Source organism: Rhinolophus sinicus, chromosome 11 (assembly GCF_057876585.1).
Source record: "Rhinolophus sinicus isolate RSI-liver-muscle chromosome 11, RSI-T2T, whole genome shotgun sequence".
Classification (NCBI taxonomy): domain Eukaryota; kingdom Metazoa; phylum Chordata; class Mammalia; order Chiroptera; family Rhinolophidae; genus Rhinolophus; species Rhinolophus sinicus.
The window spans coordinates 5,980,686-6,003,726 of record NC_142511.1 but is presented as its reverse complement, the minus strand read 5'-3'; the positions used below and the strand labels follow the sequence as shown (position 1 = coordinate 6,003,726).

General features: G+C 41.3%; 1 protein-coding gene across 1 annotated transcript; it reads left to right on the top strand.

Moving 5' to 3' along the window:
- Nucleotides 1-20,400, top strand: TNFSF4 (TNF superfamily member 4). Its single transcript, XM_019731029.3, has 3 exons — nt 1-351; nt 15,429-15,471; nt 17,419-20,400. The coding sequence occupies exons 1-3, from the start codon at nt 199-201 to the stop codon at nt 17,766-17,768; spliced, it is 546 nt and encodes a 181-aa protein (XP_019586588.2). The 5' UTR covers nt 1-198; the 3' UTR covers nt 17,769-20,400.
- Nucleotides 20,401-23,041: the final 2,641 nt, after the last annotated feature.

Sequence of the window (23,041 nt, the reverse complement as noted above, 5' to 3'; positions counted from 1 at the left end):
AAGCAGCAGCGTTAAAACTGAGAGAGTCCGCTCTGCTCTTTCAATCGCCTCTTATCTCTGGTCCTGGGACCTGTGCATATTTTCTGACAGATACGCTTTATTTTGTCTTCATCTCCTTGTTTGTAAAGAAGAGGTCAGTCCGCCTTCAGATTGCCCTTTGCCACAGCTGTCCTCTGTTGCTGAATACAGACTGTGAAGATGGAAGGGGTCCAACCCCCAGATGAGAATGTGGGAAACGCACCAGGGAGGAGATTCCAGACAAACAAGCTATTGCTGGTGACCTCCGTAATTCAGGCGCTGGGGCTGCTTCTGTGTCTCACCTACATCTGCCTGCACTTCCATACTTCTCAGGTAAGATGCACGACCGGGCGCTTAGTTTCCACCGGCTTATACCGATGGCAGCTCCCACAGCTGCAAACGGTCACTTGGAAATGATCTGATGCCAACATTGTTGAGCTCTTTTTATCTTTTCCCCTCAGTGATTGTAAAATATGGTCTAACTCCGTCCTGTCTCTCTTTTCCTTCCTTCTTTTCAGAAGTGGTGGTGGTGGGGCACAGTGGAGGTAGGGCCAGAACGGTGCTTCTGGATTATTCTCTTTTTTTTCTTTGCAATGCAAGAATCCTGGTATTCCTTTATGAGCTGTCACTTTGAAACTTTGAGTCGCTGATATACTTGGTTTACGCATTCTGCTAGGAAACGTCTGATCAGGGAATTAATATAAAAAGGAAATGAGAATGAGACCAGTATCACTTTCCCATTGTATTCATAAAACTCATAGACACTCCTAGGACATTTGCTCCTGCGTTTTGAAGAATGCTGAAGGTATTGCTGTTAAGTTCTTTTAAATAGCGAACCTGTGTGTTTTAAAGGCAGAGATGTGTGTGTTTGCGTGCGGGCACACACCTGGCCAAACATTTACTGCGACTTAATCAGATATTGCTTCTCACAGTCACTCTCTACCAATCACAACTTACAGACATCACTCTGTCTTTTTTCCACTTTGTCCAATATGGTACATGGTGGGTGATCTTCCCAGTACCCTCCCTACCCCCCACTTAATGAAGCTATTCTTTCCATTTTCCCTTCTCTTTATTCTAGTCCCTTTAACATTATTTTTTCTTATTTACTTGTTCACATCTGCAAACATGATTAGGTCTTTAAGGATGTTTTTGACTACAGAAGACTCCACTGAAAAGAAAATAAATGTATAGTCTGCCCGTCTTCCCTTGTTGGGGCTAGTCTGATCATTCTTGTTTCTCTGGTGGGTTCCTTTGGGTTAGAAAAGTCTCTCCCTGGTGAAGATCAAACAATAGGAACTTTTATTTCTGATGGACATGCCAGAGACCTGGTACCTCAAAGGGGACCAGGATCAGATGAGTGCAGTCCTAGCCGATGCCCGGGCTTGCCTTTGCCTACCGGAAATAGGGGTTGTTGGTGCAGAGAGGCTGGTGGGAGTGTGGTTGTGATCACTGTACTGCAGAGAGGGCTCACGTCCCCAAATTCCAGATGTGTAGTCAGTGTCATGCTCAAGTGTACAGATCAGTGAGCACAACAATACACTCCCCCTGTGCCATCACGCCACACCTTTCCTTCTCTATGCAGAACCCTTTTTCGCGAAATTAGAGTAGGCGATTTGGGGAGCGGGTGTGGGGGAGGCACAATGCGTCCAAGGCAGGATGTCCAAGACATAGACCGGAATTAGGCACTTCTGAGAAGAAAACTCTAAAGAGAGTAATCAAAAATAGAAAAGCTGAGAGCATTCACCAGGTCTGAGAGCCCTGAGAGGGCTTTTTCAAACAACCACAGTGTTGCATGTTTCCTTATGCTGTGGGGCGATAAAAAGACAGGACAGATGGCCAAAATCAAGGCGCAGCTGGGGCTCTGAGCACAAGAGAGCAAAAGGTGAAACACGTATAGCCAGTGGTGGCAGGGCCGCCCCGGACAACCAATACCGAGGGGATGCTGAGGAGAAGGGTCCTTTCTGGCAAGTCACCCAGGAACTCAGTGACAGAGCCTGGAAGGAAAGCTGAGGGCTGGTTTCCAGGACACTAGAATTCACGGTGCGCTTTCTCTGATCCTGGCACAGAAATGGAAGCAAAGATAGGAGGTACATTAGACTATTAGTTCAAGAAACTTGCTCTCATATACTCTGGATACAGAATTTTTTGAGCACAGATATATGAAATTCTTCACTTAATACTAACTTAATTTTTTTTCTTATTTCTAGCTAGACTGTTTTCAGTTAACATAATTTCTTCTTTTTTCCCCCAATTTATTGGGGTGCCAATTGTTAGTAAAAAACATAATTTCTTATACTCTTCTAGGACCCAGGCAAGCACAATGGGTTCTTCCATTTATTAATAATTTCATACAGTTTATTAGGGAGAAAGATAGCATAGACAGATTGTGTGTGTTCTCCCTGGAACTTGATCAAATGGTGGTGGTGGCAGGGTGTGTGTGTGTGTGTGTGTGTGTGTGTGTGTGTGAGAGAGAGAGAGAGAGAGAGAGAGAGAGATTGAGAGAGATTGAGGAGGGTGTAGAGTAGTTGTTGAAAAATAGCCTTTCTAAACTCATCAATGTAATTATTTGGAATTTGGGTTGAAGGACGGGGTAGAGACGATGACGATGCAAAAACACCATCTACTCCTACAAAACAATATTAGAGTGATCTGCATGTGGGGTGAAATGGAGCTGAAATACTCATCATTTACCCAGTTAAGTTGGATCTCTTTGATTATAGGAGAAAGATATTTGGAGTATCATAATTTTCCCATATTTTTCAGATTTAATTTTAGCCTTATAAAATAATTGCCTATATGGACGTCAAAACACAGATAGAAGTATTAAACTCCATTTGACAGTGAACTTCCCCTTTTTCCAAGTTTACTTAGTAAACTTTGTTTTCTCATCATTCAGTTACGTTATATTGACTTAGGTGAAAAGCAGAAGTGTTTGCCTTTGAGATGTCAGGGAAAAAAAGATAGGCCTTACCCACTCTCATATAATTCACTTCCCTCTTTGGACTTGGATTTTCTCATGTGTAACATGAAGCTGTTGGATCAAATGATCAGAATGACCTCTGCCAGCTCAATGTCCTGTGAGTATGTAGTTTATATATGTATTCACAGAATGGTAAGAGGATTTGAGAAATACAACATGTAAGTAAATAGATTTTTGTGTCTGAGCTTATGAATTCCCTGGTTTTTAAGAAGGGAATGGAGGAAATCAAATTTGCACATATATATGTAATCTTCATTATTTATATACCATGTGCATGTCTAAATAACCTATCCTGGGTAAGCAAAATACCATATTTAGGATGCGGAAAGGAGTGGGTGAGTATAGAATATCTATGATACAAGTTATAAAATTGAGTGCTCTGTCACCAAAAACAATATATACTGTTTGGATATTTATTCCAGCTGCTATTTAAAGTATCAGGCTTCCAGCCTTAACTGTAACTTCAGCTGGGAACGATGGCAGAAAAAGAGCAGGTGTGTAAGGTCAATTTACAAATATAAGTTATCAATGTGTCTCAGGGTTATTGAAGCCAGGCTCTTCCAAGATTTATATCACCTTTATCATAGCACTTTTTAGATATGCGGGCTTTTAGTGATAATTCTTCAGCAAATCTCAGGAAGAAGTTCACATTCTCACCAGTTTTACTGCTGGAAAAAACAGAAGTGAAGGTCCTTGGAAAGTGAGCTGACTAGTTCTGTGTCAATGGTGGCAGAATTAGAATTCACAGTTTCTTAATGAAGTTTCAAGCTACAATTTGGACTTCTGCTTGTTTCATATAGGGAGAAAAAGAGGCATGTTTGCCTGAAAAATCTTGTCTCAGATTAGCTTAATTTATATGTATCCCCATGTAACCTAACAAGTTTTTTTTTAGAAATTCTTTTTATGACAGACATGCAAAGCAATGATTTTCAATGCAATTAAATTTACATTTCATAAGCAATTCTATGGGAATGAAAAAGAAATGTCTGAAGTATTGAACTCATTTGTCATTAAGTATTTTGAGGCTCTTAAAGAGGTATTAATAAAAACGTATAGAATCATTGGATTTTTGAGCAGGCATTAGTTTGCTTATAGATAAGAAAACAGAAACCCAGAGAAGGTGAAAGCTGGGGGAGGAGGTAATGTTTCAGCTGATATTAGAAGGAGGAGTAGAAATTCTTTACGTAGACAAGAAAGGTGGTGGTGGTTGGGTAGGGGGCGGAAGGTTTTCCGGGCAGAACAGCAAGCGGTTCAGAATGGTTGAGGTTGAGTGTTCCTAGGGGAAAATGGTGAAAGACAAAGCTGAAAGGGTCTTGTGACTCATGCGAGGGAACACGCTTCCTTCCATTCTGTGCAAAATAAAATACAGGAAAAATTACCCAAATTGTTGCTTCTCCAAATTTCGCTTCTCTTCTGTGGTCTACATATTGCACATGTAGAAAGTGAATCTACACTCATGTGGCACTAGGGGGCGCAACTGTAAAACTAACCGCTCGCAATGAGCTTAAAGAGAGCCTACTTCCTTTTCCTGAGGGGTTAAGAAAACTTTTCTCAGGAAGCCAATGCTCCCCCAAGTGTAAAAGGATGGGGGGGGGGGGGCCTCATATTGTTCACTATTTACACAATGATGATATTTTGTAAATAAAATATTTCGACATACATACTAACCCAAGTACTCAAGATAGGACAGAAAAATTTGGACTGGGATCCTGCTGGAAAAGGGCCCATATGTACACATAGGTGGAAACAAACACACACAGATCTGGAAGAGTTGGGACTGGAGCTGGAAGGCTCTTGGTATAGACCTAGGAATATAATCTCCTGATTCCACTTCTCTGACCTCAGCCCCTAACTACTTGCATGGAGTGGACCTGCCTTGCCTGGGGGCTGACCACCTGCCCTTCCAATTCTATTTTTTTATTACTATTAACATTTATTGGGGTGACATGGTTAGGAAAATTGCATAGGTTTCAAGTGTACAATTCTATAATATATCATCTATATATCACATTGTTCACCAAACACCAGGGGTGCCAAAAAAATGTATACAAGTGGACACTTTGGTCAACATTACTCAAGCAGTAGTACGTTCACCGTAATCAGAAAGGTCTGGACGCTGATGGTAACTACCTTGAGCACCTCTTGTAATTGTAGAAGACAAACGTGGCTTGTTATCTTTTGTTACCAGTATATATTGAGTATTACAATTTTAATAGCTTTTTCTTTTCTTAAAATGTGTATACATTTTTTTTGGCACCCTCTGTATATGGTGATGGAAGGAGAACTGACTCTGGGTGGTGAACACGCAATTCTATTTCTTTTCATAGCAATTGCTTTTGGGCCCTACACTCTCAGAGAACCTGCACTTTCCACCCATTCCAGGCATTCTGCATCCATGGAAAATGAACATAAATCTTCTTGAGTCACTTAGGTGTGAGGAATCATGTACAATGTTGTTACTACTGTGTAGTGCGTGAAACAAAACAACTAAGTTATGAAGTAGGAAGGTTATTTTTCACAGTCAGATGAAACATATGGCGGCGTTAGGATGCAATTGGATTCCCCAACATCCTATGGGTCATGTGTTTTGTTTGTAGCCACCCATACTTTTGAAACCCATATCTTTTCAAATGAAGGTATTATTAGGTGGGTGCAAAAGTAATTGCAGTTTTTGCCATTATTTTTAACCTTTTAAACCACAATTACTTTTGTACCAACCTAATAAAACACTTCCTTATACAAAAACATAAAACACCCTCTTAAACTTTGTGGAGAGTCACTGAGGTGTAGAACAGAGTACTCCAGACCAGAAACTAGACAGCTCTGGTTCAGTCCAGTCTTTAATCTCCTGATCCTGGGTAAATTCCCTGAATTTCCCCGAACGTCAGTTTAATCATTTCTAAAATTGGAATTTGATTGTTGTGAGGAGCAAATAAATGTGTTCCAGAGCTTTGGAAATGCTGAAATGATTATTATTCATGGACACGCTTCCACAAACATGCTGCCCCTAAAAAGTTTACCTTGGAGCACATACACACATTTGCACACATGTACACACCATAACTCAGATCTCAGAAAGCATAGCACAGGCTTAACCTTAACCTCATGGACCTTGATTTCTGTACTGTAGTTTTTAGGATTAAAAAACCCCTTGGAATAACCGTAGCATTTTTGACATAGATTTCTTTCTTTTTTTTTATTTTTTACTGACATAAATTATTTTAATAAATAAATGAAGGAGGAGAAAGGATACAGTTATACTACATGTTGATACGTCTCCCTCCAAGAGTGAAGCTTAATACACGCCCCCTTGAGTGTGAAAGGGATGACTGACTCACTTCCAAAAAAACACAGAAAGGGAAAAAGTAAATTTGTTTATGTGTGTGTGTGTGTGTGTATGTGTGTGTGTGTTACAGCCTAGTGTAAAATATATTTCTTATATATTTGACATAGATTTCTAATTGAGAGTTCATGGCTGCATTGGACAACAGTGGAAGAATGAAAGGGAGAATTTATTAGGGCATAAAGTGTTATTTGGTTTAGTGTCTAGAAGTGGTTCAGAGAACTGAAATTACACTTAGAACACATGGCTCAGGCTGTTTCTATCGCCCCCCCACTTTGATGGGTTTTATCCAATTCCCCAATGACTTGGCTGCCAAATAGGGCAGAAAATTATATTTAGGAGTGTGGTCTGGTTCACAATACTAGAAACATTGGGAATGTGACTGGCATACAGTAATTCCCCCTTATCCGCGGTTTCACTTTTCCAGGTTTCAGTTATCCGTGGTCAACCGCAGCCCCAAAATATTAAATGAAAAATTCTTGAAATAAACAATTCATAAGTTTAAAATTGCAATCATCCTGAGTAGTGTGATGAAACCTCACACTGTCCTGCCAGAATGTGAATCATCCCTTTGTCCAGCATCTGCACAGCTGTAGATGATTTGGCTCTTAGTCACTTAGTTAGTAGCTGTCTCTGTGATCAGATCTACTGTTGAGGTATCACCATGCTTGTGCTCAGTAACCCCTATTTTACTTAATGGCCCCAAAGTGCAAGAGTAGTGATGCTGGCAATTCGGATACGCCAAGAGAAGCTGTAAAGTGCTTTCTTAAGTGAAAAGGTGTGTATGTATGTATGTATAGGAAAAAAATATAGTATATATAGGGTTCAGTACTATCCACGGTTTCAGGGATCCATTGGGGTCTTGGAACTTATCCTCTGAGGAAAAGGAGGAACTAGTTTAATGAAAAATTATTTTTCTTTTCAGCAGACATTTCATTCTGAAATGCACCTTAGGTGGGTTATTCGTTTGTATAAATTTGTCTAGCTTCGATATCATGTAAATGCTATTTAAGAATATACTATGACAGAGAAATGGACAAATAGACCCACAAAGTTTTCTTGATTCTTCTGATACTAATTTAATAAGAGCTTGTGGGTGGAAAAGCGCCCTTCCCAAAGGGTTGCACTGTACATGTGGGGAACTGAGGGGCCCAATGAGTTTAAATGATGGACCCTCAGGGCTGGGTTTCCCTGGAAGCAGCCACAGCAGGAGCTCAGAAGCCCAGAGAAGCCATCAAATGAAGGTCAGGGTGAAAAGGACGCTATTACAAAAATGACAACAAGCTTCAAAATAATCATTAAGGGAAAATATAAAAACCTTTTTGGGTTTAATAATAAGTTGTCAAATATGTATTTTATAGTTCAGTAATATATCAGCTTGGTGCAAAAGTAATTGCAGTTTTGCAATGATTTTTAACCTTTTAAACTGCAATTACCTTTGCACCGACCTAATAAAATACATTTTGAATTACTTGTGTGCTGAGGGCTTAATGTTTTTGGCTTCCAAGGTTCCTAAAGGTCTTAATCTGGCCCTGCCTTTGGTATGATGAAGGCTGGGAGCTCAAAGCTCTTTTTTGGGGGATGACTGAGGGATATCACGCCTGGTCGTACCTGCAGTAACAGTTCCTCATTTTTGCGTATCTTTTCCCCACTTTTGTCCTCACTTCTTTACTATGATCCTGGAGGAAGATTGACAGATATTTGTGCGCAGTTTTACAAGAAGGAAATTTGAGATATGAGACCCTTGTCTAGGTTTATATAAATAGGTTAGAAATTAAGACTAGGTCTACATTCTAATCCTGTCTCCTTCCATTCCCCTTGGCCATGACCCCAGGACTCTAAGCTTTAAGAATTTTGGCTGCCCGTTTTAAAATTCATTTTCTTTTCTGACATTGGTTGTTTTTGAAGGAAAATTGAAGGAAAGATGTATGACCTGGTATAGAAGGAAGAAAGATTTTTTTTTTAAATGATTTAAATCTACTTACAAACATGTAAATAACACGATCAATGAATCTTTAATAATCACATAATACCTTAGGGATTATTTTTATAAAACATAGCATAGCTAGTGTGATATATTCATAGGAGACAAAGGGGACCTGGATTCGGGCAGTAGCTCATCATTTGTATTCTCTGAGCTTTATTTTTCTATATCATCTATATCTGTATCTGTATCATCTATCTCTCTATCTATAGAGAGAGATACATCTACAGTAAAGAGGATTTGACTATATAATCTCCCGGGGTCTTTCTAGTTCTATCAGACTGAATCAGAGATTTTCTTTCATGTGATAGTATGATTTGAACACTCTACACAAATACCTATTCAACCATGTAAAGGTTTCCTAGTGCTTCCATAACAAATTACCACAGACTGGGTGCCTTAAAGCAACAGAAATCTATTTCCTCATAGTTTTGGAAGATGGAAGTTCAAAGTCAAAGTGTCAGCAGGACCCTTTGAAGGCTCTAGGGAAGAGCCTTCCTTGCTTCTTTCTGGTTTCTGGTGGCTCCCAGCAATCCTTGGTGTTCCTTGGCTTGTAGCCACATCTGCCCAAGCTCTGCTGTCATCTTCACACAACCATCTTCCCTGTGTGTCTCTGGGTGCCCCCCCTTCTTTCAAGGACACCAGTTATATTGGATTTAGGGCCCGCCCTAGTGTAGTGGACCTCATGTTAATTAATTACATCTGCAAAGACCCATTTCTAAAAAAGGTCACATACTGAGGTGCCAGGTGGATGTGAATTTTGGGGTGACACTATTCAACTCACTACAAACCACTGATTCCTTTACGTACTCAACAATACTTATGGGGTGTCAGTTAATTGTCAGACACTGAGGAAACAGTGGTGAGCAAGACACAGTCTTCTTGCCCTCCCAGAGTTTCCAACCCAGTGGTTAAAGAAGACAGTTAAAGAAGCAGGAACGCAGTGTGCGATAAATTCTGGATAACCAAGTAGGGTACAAGTCTTCAGTAAGAGGTCGCGCAGAAAGCTATCTACCAGCTTCAGTCCCCAGTTTCTTGATTGCGAGTATAAAGTGAGCATACTTTTTTTTTTTGCAGTAGGCACTTTGTTTCTCTTTCGTTCATTAATAAGAAGGCTTTAGTTTAAAATGTCATTGTCATTTTTCTCACTGCCACCACCATCTCCCACTGCTATTCTGTGATGATTTTTACCAGTCACCAATCTCAATTCCCATCAGAATAGCCAGGCTGAGGATGATTTAGCTTAATGCAAACAAAGCTAAGAGCTTCAGTGCACAAGCAATATGAGAGATACTCTTGCTCGCTCATTAGCCATCGGAGGGAGCCACCTGGGGTGGAGGGCTGGGCTTTGTTACAGCAGAGGGATTTAGCGTGTTGAGAAAATTTTCTGTTCCAAAGGCCTTTGTATCACCCCATCCCTTGGGATTTCTCTTTTGCATGTTGTGATTTACCTGATCTCTGATATAGAAGAGCCCCAGATACTGCTTATGCCACCATCTGAATTGAGGTCAGACATTAAGATGAGGAAATTGGAAACTGAGGAAGGGAAAGGACTTGTTCTGGCCTAAGACCAGACCCAGGTGTCCCTATTCCCAGCACGATGCCTTGTCCATGCCACACAGTTGCCTTCCCAAGGCAATAATCCCTCCTTTTTCTACAGCAAATGAGATGGGTAATGAGTGACTTCAAATAGAAGAGATTGTAATAATTCTGCTCAAGAATGAAAGGGACAATTTTTAAAAAAACCTTGATCAATGTACGGTGTTGGTTAGAGCCAGTGTCAGATATTACGTGATCATGGAGTCAGTAGCTAAGGTCTGGGCACAATCTAAGCAGCTAACATTTAGTGTTAGCTCAGCAAACATTTATGTACTGAATGCCATTGCGTTTGAGGCAGGGTAAGAGTCACAATAATGCAGTGGGTACATTGTTTTTTTTTTTTTTTTGACATTTTAAGAAAGTGTTTATTATATTAGAAAAGCTCATGTTTGACACTGGGAGAAGTATTACAACTATATCCACACATAGCAACATCCTTTGTTATTGAGAGTAGGTACATTGTTAACTGCCCCTGCCAGTTGCCTAGAGACTAAGCTGTTCCAAGGCTGTTATGGTGGACACTCACCCAGTCACCAAGCTGCGGAAGTGAGTTCTTAACACTGTTTTGGCAGACGCCTCTGTCAGTGTACTTTGAGGACTTCCCTAATTCATGAGGAGAGAGAAACCCAGAGATAGGAAAATCTTCCCCTTGAAGATATAAAAAGTTGCTTGCCTTAGGTCAATCACATAATTTGGAAGGTGTGCTCACATCACCTAGATGCTTTTGGTTCATTTGGTTGTTTACCTGAATACCTGAGATTCCTCTTAGGAATCTAATCATTGCTAAGCATTTGGGACATTAAAACCACAGTTCTTGTTCTTTAAGGTTAGAGGAAAGGTTCAGTAAAAGAGGCCTCTCTGAGGGATAGCCATTGCTAAGTAAAGTTGACAAGAAGAGCGGAAATGATTAGAGAGAAGAGGTGATGTTAAGATATCGCATGGACCATACAGTAGAGAAGAGAGTGAAGGTTCAGCAAAAAGGTGTTGGCAGCCATGGTGAAAGGTGGGAAGGACAAAGAGACAATTTTTGGGATGACAATTAAAGTAGCTTTTCTTGCTGTTCATGAAATCCCAACAGACTCTTAAATCAACAAGGCTTTCAAAGCCACACATCTTCGTCTCTAAGAAATGTAACTTTGGGATAGTTTTCTGACTACGGAAGACTCTTACCAAAGAACCAGATTTTGCCTATTTTGCCTATTCCTTTCTTGGAGTGGGGTTCTGAACTTCCCTGATCAGAAGTGAAGGCCCCTCTCTTGGTAAGGAGGATATTCACACTGAGGCTACATGGACCCCCCAGGATGAGTGTCTACCTCCCCAACCTACTAAATGGCTAAGCACAGAAAATTTCATCCTCCTCTTCAGAGGCTCCTTGAGATACAACCAGAGAGCCTGTGAGGTTGTGCTTTTGTGATCCACCAGGTCTCCTCTGATTGACATGAAGCCCAAGGTTGGGACAGGAGAGGTTCACACTCCAGTAGAGGTGGCATGATGAACGGGGGAGTCCCATCACAGATCTGTTTCCCCACCATCTTCCACTGACTCACACTCACCCCATTCCTGCCTAGGATCTTGATTGTGGCCTGGTATCAGGTGAGGAAGGGCAAGGCCCACACAGTGAATGCAGAGACCACTTCCTGGTTTCATACTTGTTGGGTCTCGTTCTCTCCTGCCATAGATATCCCTCTCCAGGACAAATGTCAAACAAGTATAAGGTTGTCAGCCTCATGCCACAACCCAGTAAATCAAAATTAGAAACTCAGTCTCTCCAAAGATGATTTCATGAAGCAAGCATCACCTTTTTGGGAACATGATACAGACTGCTAGGTAAACGGTAGACATCAGACATTTCCCATCTATGTGCTCAAGGTGATGAGAGAGGCCAGGAAAGGACCTAATTCTGACTCTTCTTGGCAGCACCTGCTTGCTGCCTACTTTGTACTTGTTCCCTGCTGCCCCTTGCCAGCTCAGTCGTACTTGATCCAAGTCCAGCTAAAGGTTTTGCCAAATTGCACTACACAGACAGGTTTGTAGGTTTGGCTGAGGACATCTTTTCTGGACAACTTCTGGATATTTTGAGATACATCTGGATATTTTAACAACTGTCTAAAACCTAGTATTTTAATCTAGTTCAGTGTTGATGATGAAAATAATTCAAAATAATCTTGGACTCTCAGACAAATGCTTTCAGTAGGGTAAATATCAGAAGATATTTATTTTATCCACATCCACAAACATGGTCCTTTTTTATATCAAGAAAAGCAAAATCCTGAGATCTTCTCCAGACACTAAGAAAATGGGCAATATCAAAGGTCCCAGAGGATTTCCATGTAAGGACAAGCTATAGAATAAAGCTTCTTCAATCTGGCAAAAGAGAAATGCAAACATCTGTCAGTCTACATGCCAGAATGAAAATACAGCCCTGAAGTCTGAATGAGATGGTATCAGAACCATGAGTGTACGAGAAGTCATCTTCTAGTTGAACCTTATATTTTACAGATGAAGAAATTGAGGCTCCTAGAAATGAAGGGTTTCAACTGTGGCTCTCCAATCTGGTACAATTTTTATGATGCCATGTGAATAGTTATTTTTCTCCCCATTCAAATTTGGAGTGAGGAGACACTGCTATGAGGATTTCATTACTGTTTCATTCCATTTCCACGTAATAATGGCTATCCCTCAGAGAAGCCTCCTCAGTGCCAAGCTTGGAGGACAGAAGCTGCCACGCACAGAAGACTGCCAAAGATGTAGTCTCACCATGACCTCATCATGAGAGCACACAGGGAGAGCCCAGAGTTCAGGCTTCCTTCCTGGGTTTGAGGGCTGTTGTAAGTGAAGCCAAGAAACCAGGAACAACAGAGTCCCCAGAGATGGAGGGACATTCTTGGTGGATAGGACAAGAGAAGCAAGGATTTTTGAATGCTTGCCATGCACCGAGTAAACTGCTGGGTGCTTTCACATATGTTATCTTATTTATATCTTATTTAAACTTCACAGTCATCTTCTGGAACATTCCAAAAACAGTATGCCTTATTTTCACAGGCCTGAAAGCTAAAGCTCAGAAATGGCAGATAACGTTTCCAATTTCACAAAACTAGAGAAGTCATAATTTGAATTGAATCTGACTCTCAAGCCTGTGCAGTCTGCCTCGTCCTACCAGGCTCAAGGGCAAAGAGATGAAAGAAAATGGTTGGCTAGAGCATAAGACACAGAAAGGATATGTGTGACAATAAAGCTTGACAAGGATGTTGGAGCCGGGTGATGGAGGACCTTGAATTGGGCACTGTGGGGAGCTTCTGAGCAGTGGGGTTAGGCAACATGAAGTAACCAGGTATGGAGGATGAGGGGAAAAGTTGTGGCAGGGCAGGGAGCGAGAGGAAGGACCATTTATTTTATTTGACAACATTGCTTAGACTTGATGACTCGCTAGAGACTTCTGAGAATGTGCACATGTCTAATGCTGGGTAAACTTTAGGAAAAGGAACAGAAAACCTCAGCCTGGAGTTCCAGTAGATCTACCCCAGAGAGGAAGTGCTTTCCTTGCTGCCTCTCAGTGTTTTGGTCTCAGAGAGTGTCCTCTGGGTCACTAACACCCTTATTTCATCAGCGCACTTCAAAATGTTAGGAAATGTCTTTGAAGTGCAAAAACTATTTGGAGATTTTGCACAGTGAGTTAAATAATCCAATCACGAGGGCTTTTTAGATCAGAGAGCTTGTCTGGGGGAGGGGGGGAAGCTTCATTTTTTGCTTCTTTTATTAAAATTGACTTAGAGTTGCAACTTCCAAAATCTGGGTCATGTATGGTTAGTGCTGAAAGGGACGCCGGTGCTCTCCCAGTCATTCTTAAAAATGAGAAAACCATTGTCTACAGAAGTTATGGAACTTGCTTAAGACGACACTGTCTCCACCTGGCTGCCATGAGAACCCAGGCTGCTGCCAGCTGAGCCCTGCGCTTTCCCACAGGCTGCTTCTGACTTTCACAAGGTGGCCATTTTATGCCGGGACCAACCAGCCCAGAGAGCAGTGGGGGCATTTACTTTCCCTGGGGATCAGGGGGCAAGAGGAGAGAGGCCTTATTCCTGAGCTTTGCATACAGGACACCAATTCAGCACTAACCGTTCACAGAGGGGTAGAGAGAGCCAGACACTACTCAGTTAACTCAGGTGAACACTGCTGTCTACACACTCACCCCCGAAGTGGCAGGGCTCAGAAAGGCTCTCCCTCTTTCCTCTGCTGCCTGTTGGTTTCCGCTTCGTAAGGCTTGTGATTTCGCTTCTAAGGGAAGTCAGGGGTTCCTTGTCTGTGTGGGCAGTCGCCCGTGGAATCCACTTGACTGTGCCAGGAGAATGGGAGGCAGGGATTCCACACCTCAGGGCATAAAAACAAATCCCTTCTCACACCTTCCACCAGGATATCTCACCCAAAAAATCCTGTGGGAAGAGCTGTTGTTCTTGGCAGGCTCAATAGGCAGTGTTTTTTTGTTTTGTTTTGTTTTTCTTTTTTTTTATTCTGTCTCCTTTTTTTTTCGTAGGTAATATAAGCATATGGTACAAAATTTTAAAAATATACAAAAGTAGACCATGAAACGTGAGGGTCCCTCCCACTCGACTTCAGGCTTTCAATTTTTTTCTCCAGAGGCAACACTTGCAACCAGTTTTTTAGTGTATTCTTTCCAATAAATTCAACACCCATACAAACATTTACTATTTTTTAACACATAGTAATATGCTTTACACATGATTCTGCCTTTTGCTTTTTCACGTCATATAGTTTGGGTTTTGCTCCATATTGAACTTCTTTGTTCTTTTAACTACCAAATTACTATGGACATTTTATCTACCAAGCTTCCTCTCTTTATTGTTTTACTTTTTTTCTTGCTGTTGAATACTCTCGGTTCAAGTTAGGTTTTTCGGGCTGTTAAAGGAAGGGGAAAACCCAGCACAGAAAAAAACTACACTCAAATCTACTGAACTCTGAAGGATTAGACCAGTTTTTATTGCCTGTATGCCATGAAAGTAAAGCAATCATACTCCTGCACTACAGTGAAAGAGCAAGCAGCGTGAAGCATCCAGAATGCACTCCCAGTGCATTGTGGGAGTCTGTGGCCATGATGGATGAATCAGTCACAGCCTTTTCCACGAGGGGATCGCTAACTGAATGCATTTCTTACAAGATGACTATTACATGCTCTGTTATCTAAAATGGGAAATTGGGGCTCAGGGAGCCAAAACAACATACCAAACAAGAGTTTGGCAAAAACGAGGACAGATCTTAGATGCTTACACAAAAGAGCAGAATACACCTGACTTATCTTAAGAGATGTTACAGCAAAGCAAGGGGGGCAGGTAGGAAATCTGGGTCTAATATTTATAGAAAAACAGCAAGTATTGTCAAGTCTCCCCCTCTGCAGGCTACTACATTTCTGTTTCACAGGATGACTTGTCAAGTGCATTTGTTCACTTTTTTTTTTCCTAAAAATATATCCATGTTTTGTCTTTCAGGTGCCATCTCTGTACCACGAAAGTATCACAACACAATTTACCAGTAAGTACTGTCAAAAGTTTAATTGATTTATATTTTTAAAAGAGTCTTCTCTCCAGTCCCTTAATTTCCTCCAGAACACAAGATCCCTCCCTTTCCTAGGAATCATTAAATCCTGGAATTGCTAAAGGCTACATATTGTTTTCATTAGGGACAGAGAAGGAGGGTATAAAGCAGAAAAGGGGGGTAAGTAAATACCAAACCAATGTGTGTCACTGTTTTAATTACTTTATATGACTCACTCAATCTTCCCAGGAACGCGTTCAGTAGGAATTATTCTCATATTTTAGGTATGGAAACGAAGGCTTTACTTCTTACAAGTCTGTCTGACTGTCTGACTGTAGGGCATGTCATTTCCCACTCATTCTAGCGTGCTTCCCCGAAAATAAGACCTAGTCGGACCATTAGCTCTAATGCATCTTTTGGAGCAAACATTAATGCAAGACCCGGTCTTATTTTAATAAAACACCTGGTATAATATATAACACAACACAACACAACACAACACAACACAACACAACACAACACAACACAACACAACACAACACAACACAACACAACACAACATAACATAACATAACATAACATTAGGTTGGTACAAATGTAATTGTGGTTTTAATTATTTTTAATCTTTTAAACCGCAATTACTTTTGCACCAACTTAATAATACCAGGTCTTATATTAATATTTGTTCCAAAAGATGCATTAGAGTTGATGGTCCAGCGAGGTCTTATTTTTGGGGAAACACGGTAGTACAGCACAAGATTTCACCTTCATGAAAGTTGGGGGAGGCCCCTGATATGAAGGCAAGGTGACACTTTATCTGTCATGAGACCAGGATTTCCATCCATGGTTAACACTACAACAGCCACCAGTCGTTTCTCTAGGGCCACTCATTTGTTTAGTAAGTTCTGAGCCTGACGGGAAGTATATCTTGCCCTCCATAAGGGTTCCTCATTTTCAATTCAAAGTCTGTCCCCTGGGTCTGGTACAAAGCAAGAATGACTGAATTGTGTCCGGCAGTGGGGACCTACTCTTGCCTGTCACCAAGGGACACGGGCCAGAGTGGGGAGTCTGCGGTGTGGTTGCTTGGCCATTCAGGATGATATTGGGCATGAATGGAAATAAAAGAAACTCAGGCTTTTTGGCTGATACTTGGAATGGCTCCACACAAGGGTCTCAAAGCCACCTCAAAGGGTCTCTGTGTCCTCCTCCTCTGCCCCCTTTCCCTTCTTTTGTGGCAGCAACTCTTCCCAAAGAATCTTCCAGGAAAAACTAGCAACAAAAAGGTAGAGGGGAAGAGCAGGTCTGTGGTCTTGAGCTCGTCCACTCTCTTCCTACTGAGCAGAACTGGAGCCCACAGACATTCTGTGTACAGTGGTGTCATGAAGCCACTATGTTTACGTGACTATGAGCAAAGGCCAGTAAACGCTGTCGTGTAAATGTCCAATGCCTGGGGTATGTTAAAAATCTGCATTTCACGGTCAGGGGGAGAGAGAATAGGGCAGAGTTCAAGGCAATTTTAGGTGGTGTGTGGGACTGGGCAACGGGCATTCCCACCACCCTTTGCACTAGTCTAGCCTTTGAGCCCGAAAGGAAGCACTGAACTGAAGTTGCCAACCCCTCCTGGTTTTGAAAATCAGGGAAATCTCCAAGCTCCATTTCCTGCCATATGTCTGCTGTGATGACTGCCAATTGCTATCGTCTCTCAGCTTTTGAATCGCAGCCCCCTCAGAAACTCTCTTGGCTACGAGTAGTACGTCTACTTCCTCTTCCTTCCCACAGGTAACGCAGAGTCCAGCCCTCACGTGGAAACACAGTGCTCTCGTCCTCTCATTCTTCTCAACATCTCTCCCTATCACTTTTCTTCATTTGTTTTGGATGTATTGGAAGGTTATTGCCCAAAGCTGTGCTAAGGAATCATTCTTTTCTTTTCCCCCTTCTTTTTAGGGTGTGACACAGAGAAATGCTTCATTGTCACACACCCAAGCAAGGAACAAACCATGAAGGTGCAAAACAACTCAATCATCATCAACTGTGATGGGTTCTATCTCATCTCCCTGAAGGGCTATTTCACCCAGGAGATCAACCTCAACTTTCTTTACCGGAAGAGTCGGAAACCCCTCTTCTCCCTGAACAAGGTCAAATTTGTCAACTACATCACTGTGGCCTATCTACGTTACAAGGACAAAGTCTCTTTGACTGTGACCACTAACAATACCTCCTGGGAAGAAACCCAGGTGAACGGTGGGGAATTGATTCTCATCCAACAAAATCCTGGTGGATTCTGTGTCTACTGAGGACCTGATGGCCACACCTAAGCCAGGCACCAAGTATGAATGCCAGACTGGGGGCGGACAGGACACAGATTCTTCCTTGCGGGTGGAGAATTTGTCTCAGCTCAGCCCCCGTAGATGGCCACACAGGATGTGACCAGAAGAAGATTCCCCCACCCCCACTCAGGAATATTTAAAACTTATTTTACATATCATTTAACTTTATTTATCCTCATGTGTTCTAAATCACCTAGTCCTCATCCCTCATAATTGCCTCAAGCCTATCAGGATAAATGAATACCTACGTGCCTCTTCCTTAAGCCACACTGTTTCTATGGGTCAGGAAATTGTCATAATAAACTTTCTTTATTGAAAAAGACACTGGACTTCCATTTGCTGAAAATGTGACATCTGGCATTGTGAAAATGAAGAGGCCCAAGGAAAGGGATTAGGACTCTGCCAAAGGTGGTGTGGACCTACGCCAAAGCGGCCTCTCCAAGATGGAATTCATTGCAGTTTGCATGTTGCCTACATACCTCTCATTTAGTGAAGTTCACCAGGAAAATCAACTTCTGAACAGCTCTCTGGACTTGATAAAGATAGGCGGCTAAGGAATACTCTGGGCTCTGTCTGGGCTTTTTCCTTTACCACTTTGCTTTCCCAAGCAAATATTCTTAGTCGAAATTTGCCCTCAAAAAAAAACATCCTGGGGATGTGATGCTGTGAAAAATCTACTCGGTGATGTAAGGAAACTGACAGAGGTTTTTCTCAACTGGGAAAGTGAGATAATTATCTTGAGCACACAGGAGAGCAGTGAAACAGGATCTCTCAGGGTAAAAGTCAGTAAGAATTTACACAGTCTGGGAAGGAAAACATTCTTTGCCATAGATAGGCAAATGTTCAAATGTGCACCCTCCTGCTAATGCTAATACACACTCAGCCCCGTGCCTTGGACACATACACCATCATGTTGCTAGTTTCACAAATGAAGCAATTCTGTTATCAAATGCAACCTCATGTCAAAAGTCATCGAGAACCTATGGTATCTTATGAAAAACAATGATCTCTGTCTAGAAACACCATAGTTGAGACTAGAAGGACCCATAATCAGCCAATGCCTAGGCTTTCAAGGGAAGAAGATCCCCTGACATTTAAATGTCCCTCTTGAGACATCAGACTTACGGCTTTGTAGACAAATATGATTTTTTCGTAAATCAAATTTCTAGACGATTTGTAGGTTCTCGAAGTTTTGAGAAAAACTTTTTGTCATGGTAGCCAGAGTTTCCCTGCTGTTTTAAATAGAGAGCACAAAATAGCATAGCCTTTTTCTGGATGATTCTGTGCCATCCCAGCGATTGCCCTGTGCTCTGATACAGTGATATCTTTAGAATCTCCAGAAAAATGGAAGGCAGTTTGTCCCCACACTAAATGGTCTCAGTCACATTTGGATTTTTTTTTCTACCATTGTTTCCCATCTCCTCCTTTGTGTCTGTCTGTCTCCAACGATATTCCCGCCCTTCCGTGTCAATCTGTTGTGGAGACATAAATATATGCTAAGTACAAGGAAGCTAAGTAAGAGAAACTGTGCATAAGGAAAGAGTAACTGGGCTCTAAACGATGGCCAAGGCACTCACGTGATCATGACCCCAACCACAGGGAAACATTTATGGAGGGAAACATTTGTGGAGCAGGCATTGGGCTACTGGTGTTACATGAATTGTTCTGAGAAAGATATTCTGTAAATCTGTCTTGACTACTCAGAGGATTGAAATATGAATGTGTGTGTGTGTGTGTGTGTGTGTGTGTGTGTACGTACGCGTGTGTACTTTTTGTTGTTGACTATCGTTTGCAAAGTTGATGTTACTCAATGAGTGATATCTAATAAGCAAATGTTTATGACTATAGATAATATTTAAGAAAATGTATGTTTACTTTTGTAAGCTTGGAATTCCTGCCCATATTTTACCTGGACATGAAAATTCCAGGCCTAAGCATAACTGTTCTATTGCTTGTCTTTGGTGTCACGGCCCCTCCTCACAGGGGGCCACACCCGTTGGGTACACAGGGCCTACTCTTCCCATGATGGCTGCCTTCAGCTATACAGAGAAATATTTCTGCCATGCACCAGCCTCACTCCCCCACCTTCCACCCATCAAAATACGCCTGTGCCCTTTAAATCATTCCTTAAAGGGATATTACCTTTTCTCTGTACACAACAGAGTTCTGTAGAAAGAGAACTGATTGAGAAGTCAGGAGACTGGAATTCGGATTTTGACTCAGTCACTAATTAGCCAACTAACTTTGGCCAAATCCCCATTTTTCAATCCTGCTCTCTACTCTTATTAAACGATCACTTTAGAATCTTAGGTTCATAGTGCTAATGGTGTATGTACATACCAAGTGTCTGTTGTATTGGTTGCTATGAGTCAAGATGTTTATCCTCCTCCTTTACTATATGGAACTTTTTTTTTTTTTCTTGGACAAGCTAACAATCTTCCCTCAGCCTTCTTGGTGGAGTCCTTCAAGAGCAGTTACCTGTTGTTACTTAGTGACTATCTATTTAGGGAATGGTTTAAGGGGTTCCTATCTTGATCTAAATCATAATTTGTTCTTAAGCCTACTGGGCAGGTCCCTTATTTTAAGCCCTAATTTTGTATTTAGTTCTTTCCTGGCTCTCAGAGAGTATTAATATTGATATTAATAATATAGCTAATAATAATATTGATATTTACATGGAAACAAATAAAAGATCTCAGAATTCACTACTGGTTAGAGTGTTGGAGTTTTTATTTATCCTTCTCTTCCTTTCCTTGTTATGATCAGCTAATTCCCTGATGAGGGCAAGCTTTCGGATTTCCTATCTGCCTCTAATTTCAGCCATCAGAACTACGTCCCCCACACCTGTTAGAATGAGTATAATGAGTGTCATCAATAAGACAAATGTAATAACAAGTGTTGAAGAGGCTGTGGAGAAAAAGGAGCCCTCACACGCTGCTGGTGGGAATGTAAATTGGTTCAGTCACTATGGAAAACAGTATGAAGGTTCCTCAAAAAATTAAGAATAGAATTACCATATGGCCCAGCAATGTCTCTCCTGGGTATCTGCCCAAAACGTCTGAAAACATTTATCTCTAAAGATATATGTCCCCCGATGTTCATTGCAGATTTATTTACGGTGCCCAAGACATAAATACAACCAAAGTGTCCTTCAATAGATGATTGGATGAAGAAGATGTGGTACATATACACAATGGAATATTAGTTGGCTGAAATACTGCCATTGTGACAACATGGATGGATCTTGAGATTATCATGCTAAACAAAATAAGTCAGACAGAAAAAAGTCGAGAATCATATGACTTCACTCATATGTAGAATATAAAACTGAAAGCAATGAAGGAACAAGACAAAGAAACAAAAACTCATAGATACAGACAACAGTTTGGTGGGTACCAGGTGGTAAGGGGGGAGTGGGGTGGTAGATGAGGGTAAAGGGGATCAAATATATGGTGATGGAAGGAGAACTGACCTTGGGAGGTAAACACACCATGTGAAATATATAGATGATGCTTTATATAAATATACAATTGAAACCTGTATAAGTTTAATAATGAATGTCACCACAATAAATTTTATTTTAAAAAAGTTGCAAAAAAAGAAAAACCCACAAAAAACCCCCAAAAGAACTACGTCCAGTGAATGGTTATGCTGCCAAACTGCATCTTTGCTTTTGGGAAGACTGTCACTGGAAGTCCTCAGGGCTCCTCTTTATGGTTCAAGAGGCTGATTCAAATAGAATTCTACTACTATCGTGTTTCCCCGAAAATAAGACCTAGCTGGCAATCAGCTCTACTGCGTCTTTTGGAGCAAAAATTAATATAAGACCCAGTATACTATATTATATTATATTATATTATATTATATTATATTATATTATATTATATTATATTATATTATATTATATTATATTATATTATATTATATTATATTATATTATATTATATTATATGATGACCCGGTCTTATATTATATTAAAATAAGACCAGGTCTTATATTAATTTTTGTTCCAAAAGACGCATTAGAGCTGATTGTCCGCTAGGTCTTATTTTCGGGGAAACACGGTATGCACTGTTCTTCTTTTCCTCAGGACTTCTTGCCTCATTTCTAATCCCAGAACGATCTCTTTGAGTATTATCTCCCCTCTCCTTAGTACTAACCAGATCTGTAGTCTCAGGGAGAGTCCCAGCTCCTAGTAACGGGTTGGTGTGCAGTCGGCCACTGTGACCCCTGGGCCACCTGTGATGGTGTTGATGCCTCTCTCCTCCTGGAGATGTGCTGTTCCCCTGGCTTCTTTGACCTCAGCCCTTTCTGGTCCTCTTTTTCCGGCTCTGTTCTCTGCCTTTCCCGGTCTCCTCCACCCTCCTCTATCTCTGCCCACCCCTTTAACGCTGGTGTTGGTCAGCGCTCCATCCTCGGCCCTCTTCTTTCTCTACACCACGGGTACAACCTGGCAGCCAACAAGCCACAATATGGTCTGTGCATGTGTTCAATGTGTTTGAGCCGTTGAATTTAGTTGTCATGATTTAAACATTGGGAAATTTCTGTCTTCTTTTGAGAAACAAAACAAAATAGGAGATCTAGTGATGCCGGGCCCAATTTTGGAATGGCAGCCATCATCTCAAGCAGAGCTGCAGCCTCCTTCTTGGGAGCACCCGCGATTTCCCCAGACTTCCCTCCATTCATACAATGTGCAACACACTTATACCAACTCACTTCACTCATTTGCTGCCTGGCCACGGGGCATTTGAGTTGTGATCTCTGATCTATATACTTGCCCATTTCATTGATGCTTAGGCTTCAGCAACTGCTTAAACACCAGTGATTCCTAAACCATCCGTTAGCTCAGATGTCTTCTACTCTGGTGTCACACTTATTGTAATCATCTGTGTTACTAGTAATAAAATGACATTTATTGAGTACTTATGACACACCAGGCATCATATTAGCCATTTTATATGAATTGTTTAATTCTACCTTTCTAACAAGTCTTTGAGGTAGGTATTACTATTCCTATTTTGCATATGAGAACCAGAGACTCTAAGAGGTCATTTGCCCGAAGCCATGCAGCTAACAAGTACTGGAGCTCAGATTCAAGACCAGGGACAGTTGACACCAAACACCATGCTCTTAAGCACAGACGCCCTGCCTCTGGGCAGCTCCATGTGGATGTAACAGGCACCTTTACACAGGGTGACTGCCCTCTTCCTCGTCAAGCCCCTCTCTCCTCCTGGTTCATA

Coding starts and splice junctions, on each gene's coding strand:
- TNFSF4 (XM_019731029.3), top strand. CDS start 199: ATGGAAGGGGTCCAACCCCCAGATGAGAATGTGGGAAACGCACCAGGG. Junction 352..15,428: donor TGCACTTCCATACTTCTCAG/GTAAGATGCACG, acceptor TTTGTCTTTCAG/GTGCCATCTCTGTACCACGA. Junction 15,472..17,418: donor TATCACAACACAATTTACCA/GTAAGTACTGTC, acceptor CCTTCTTTTTAG/GGTGTGACACAGAGAAATGC.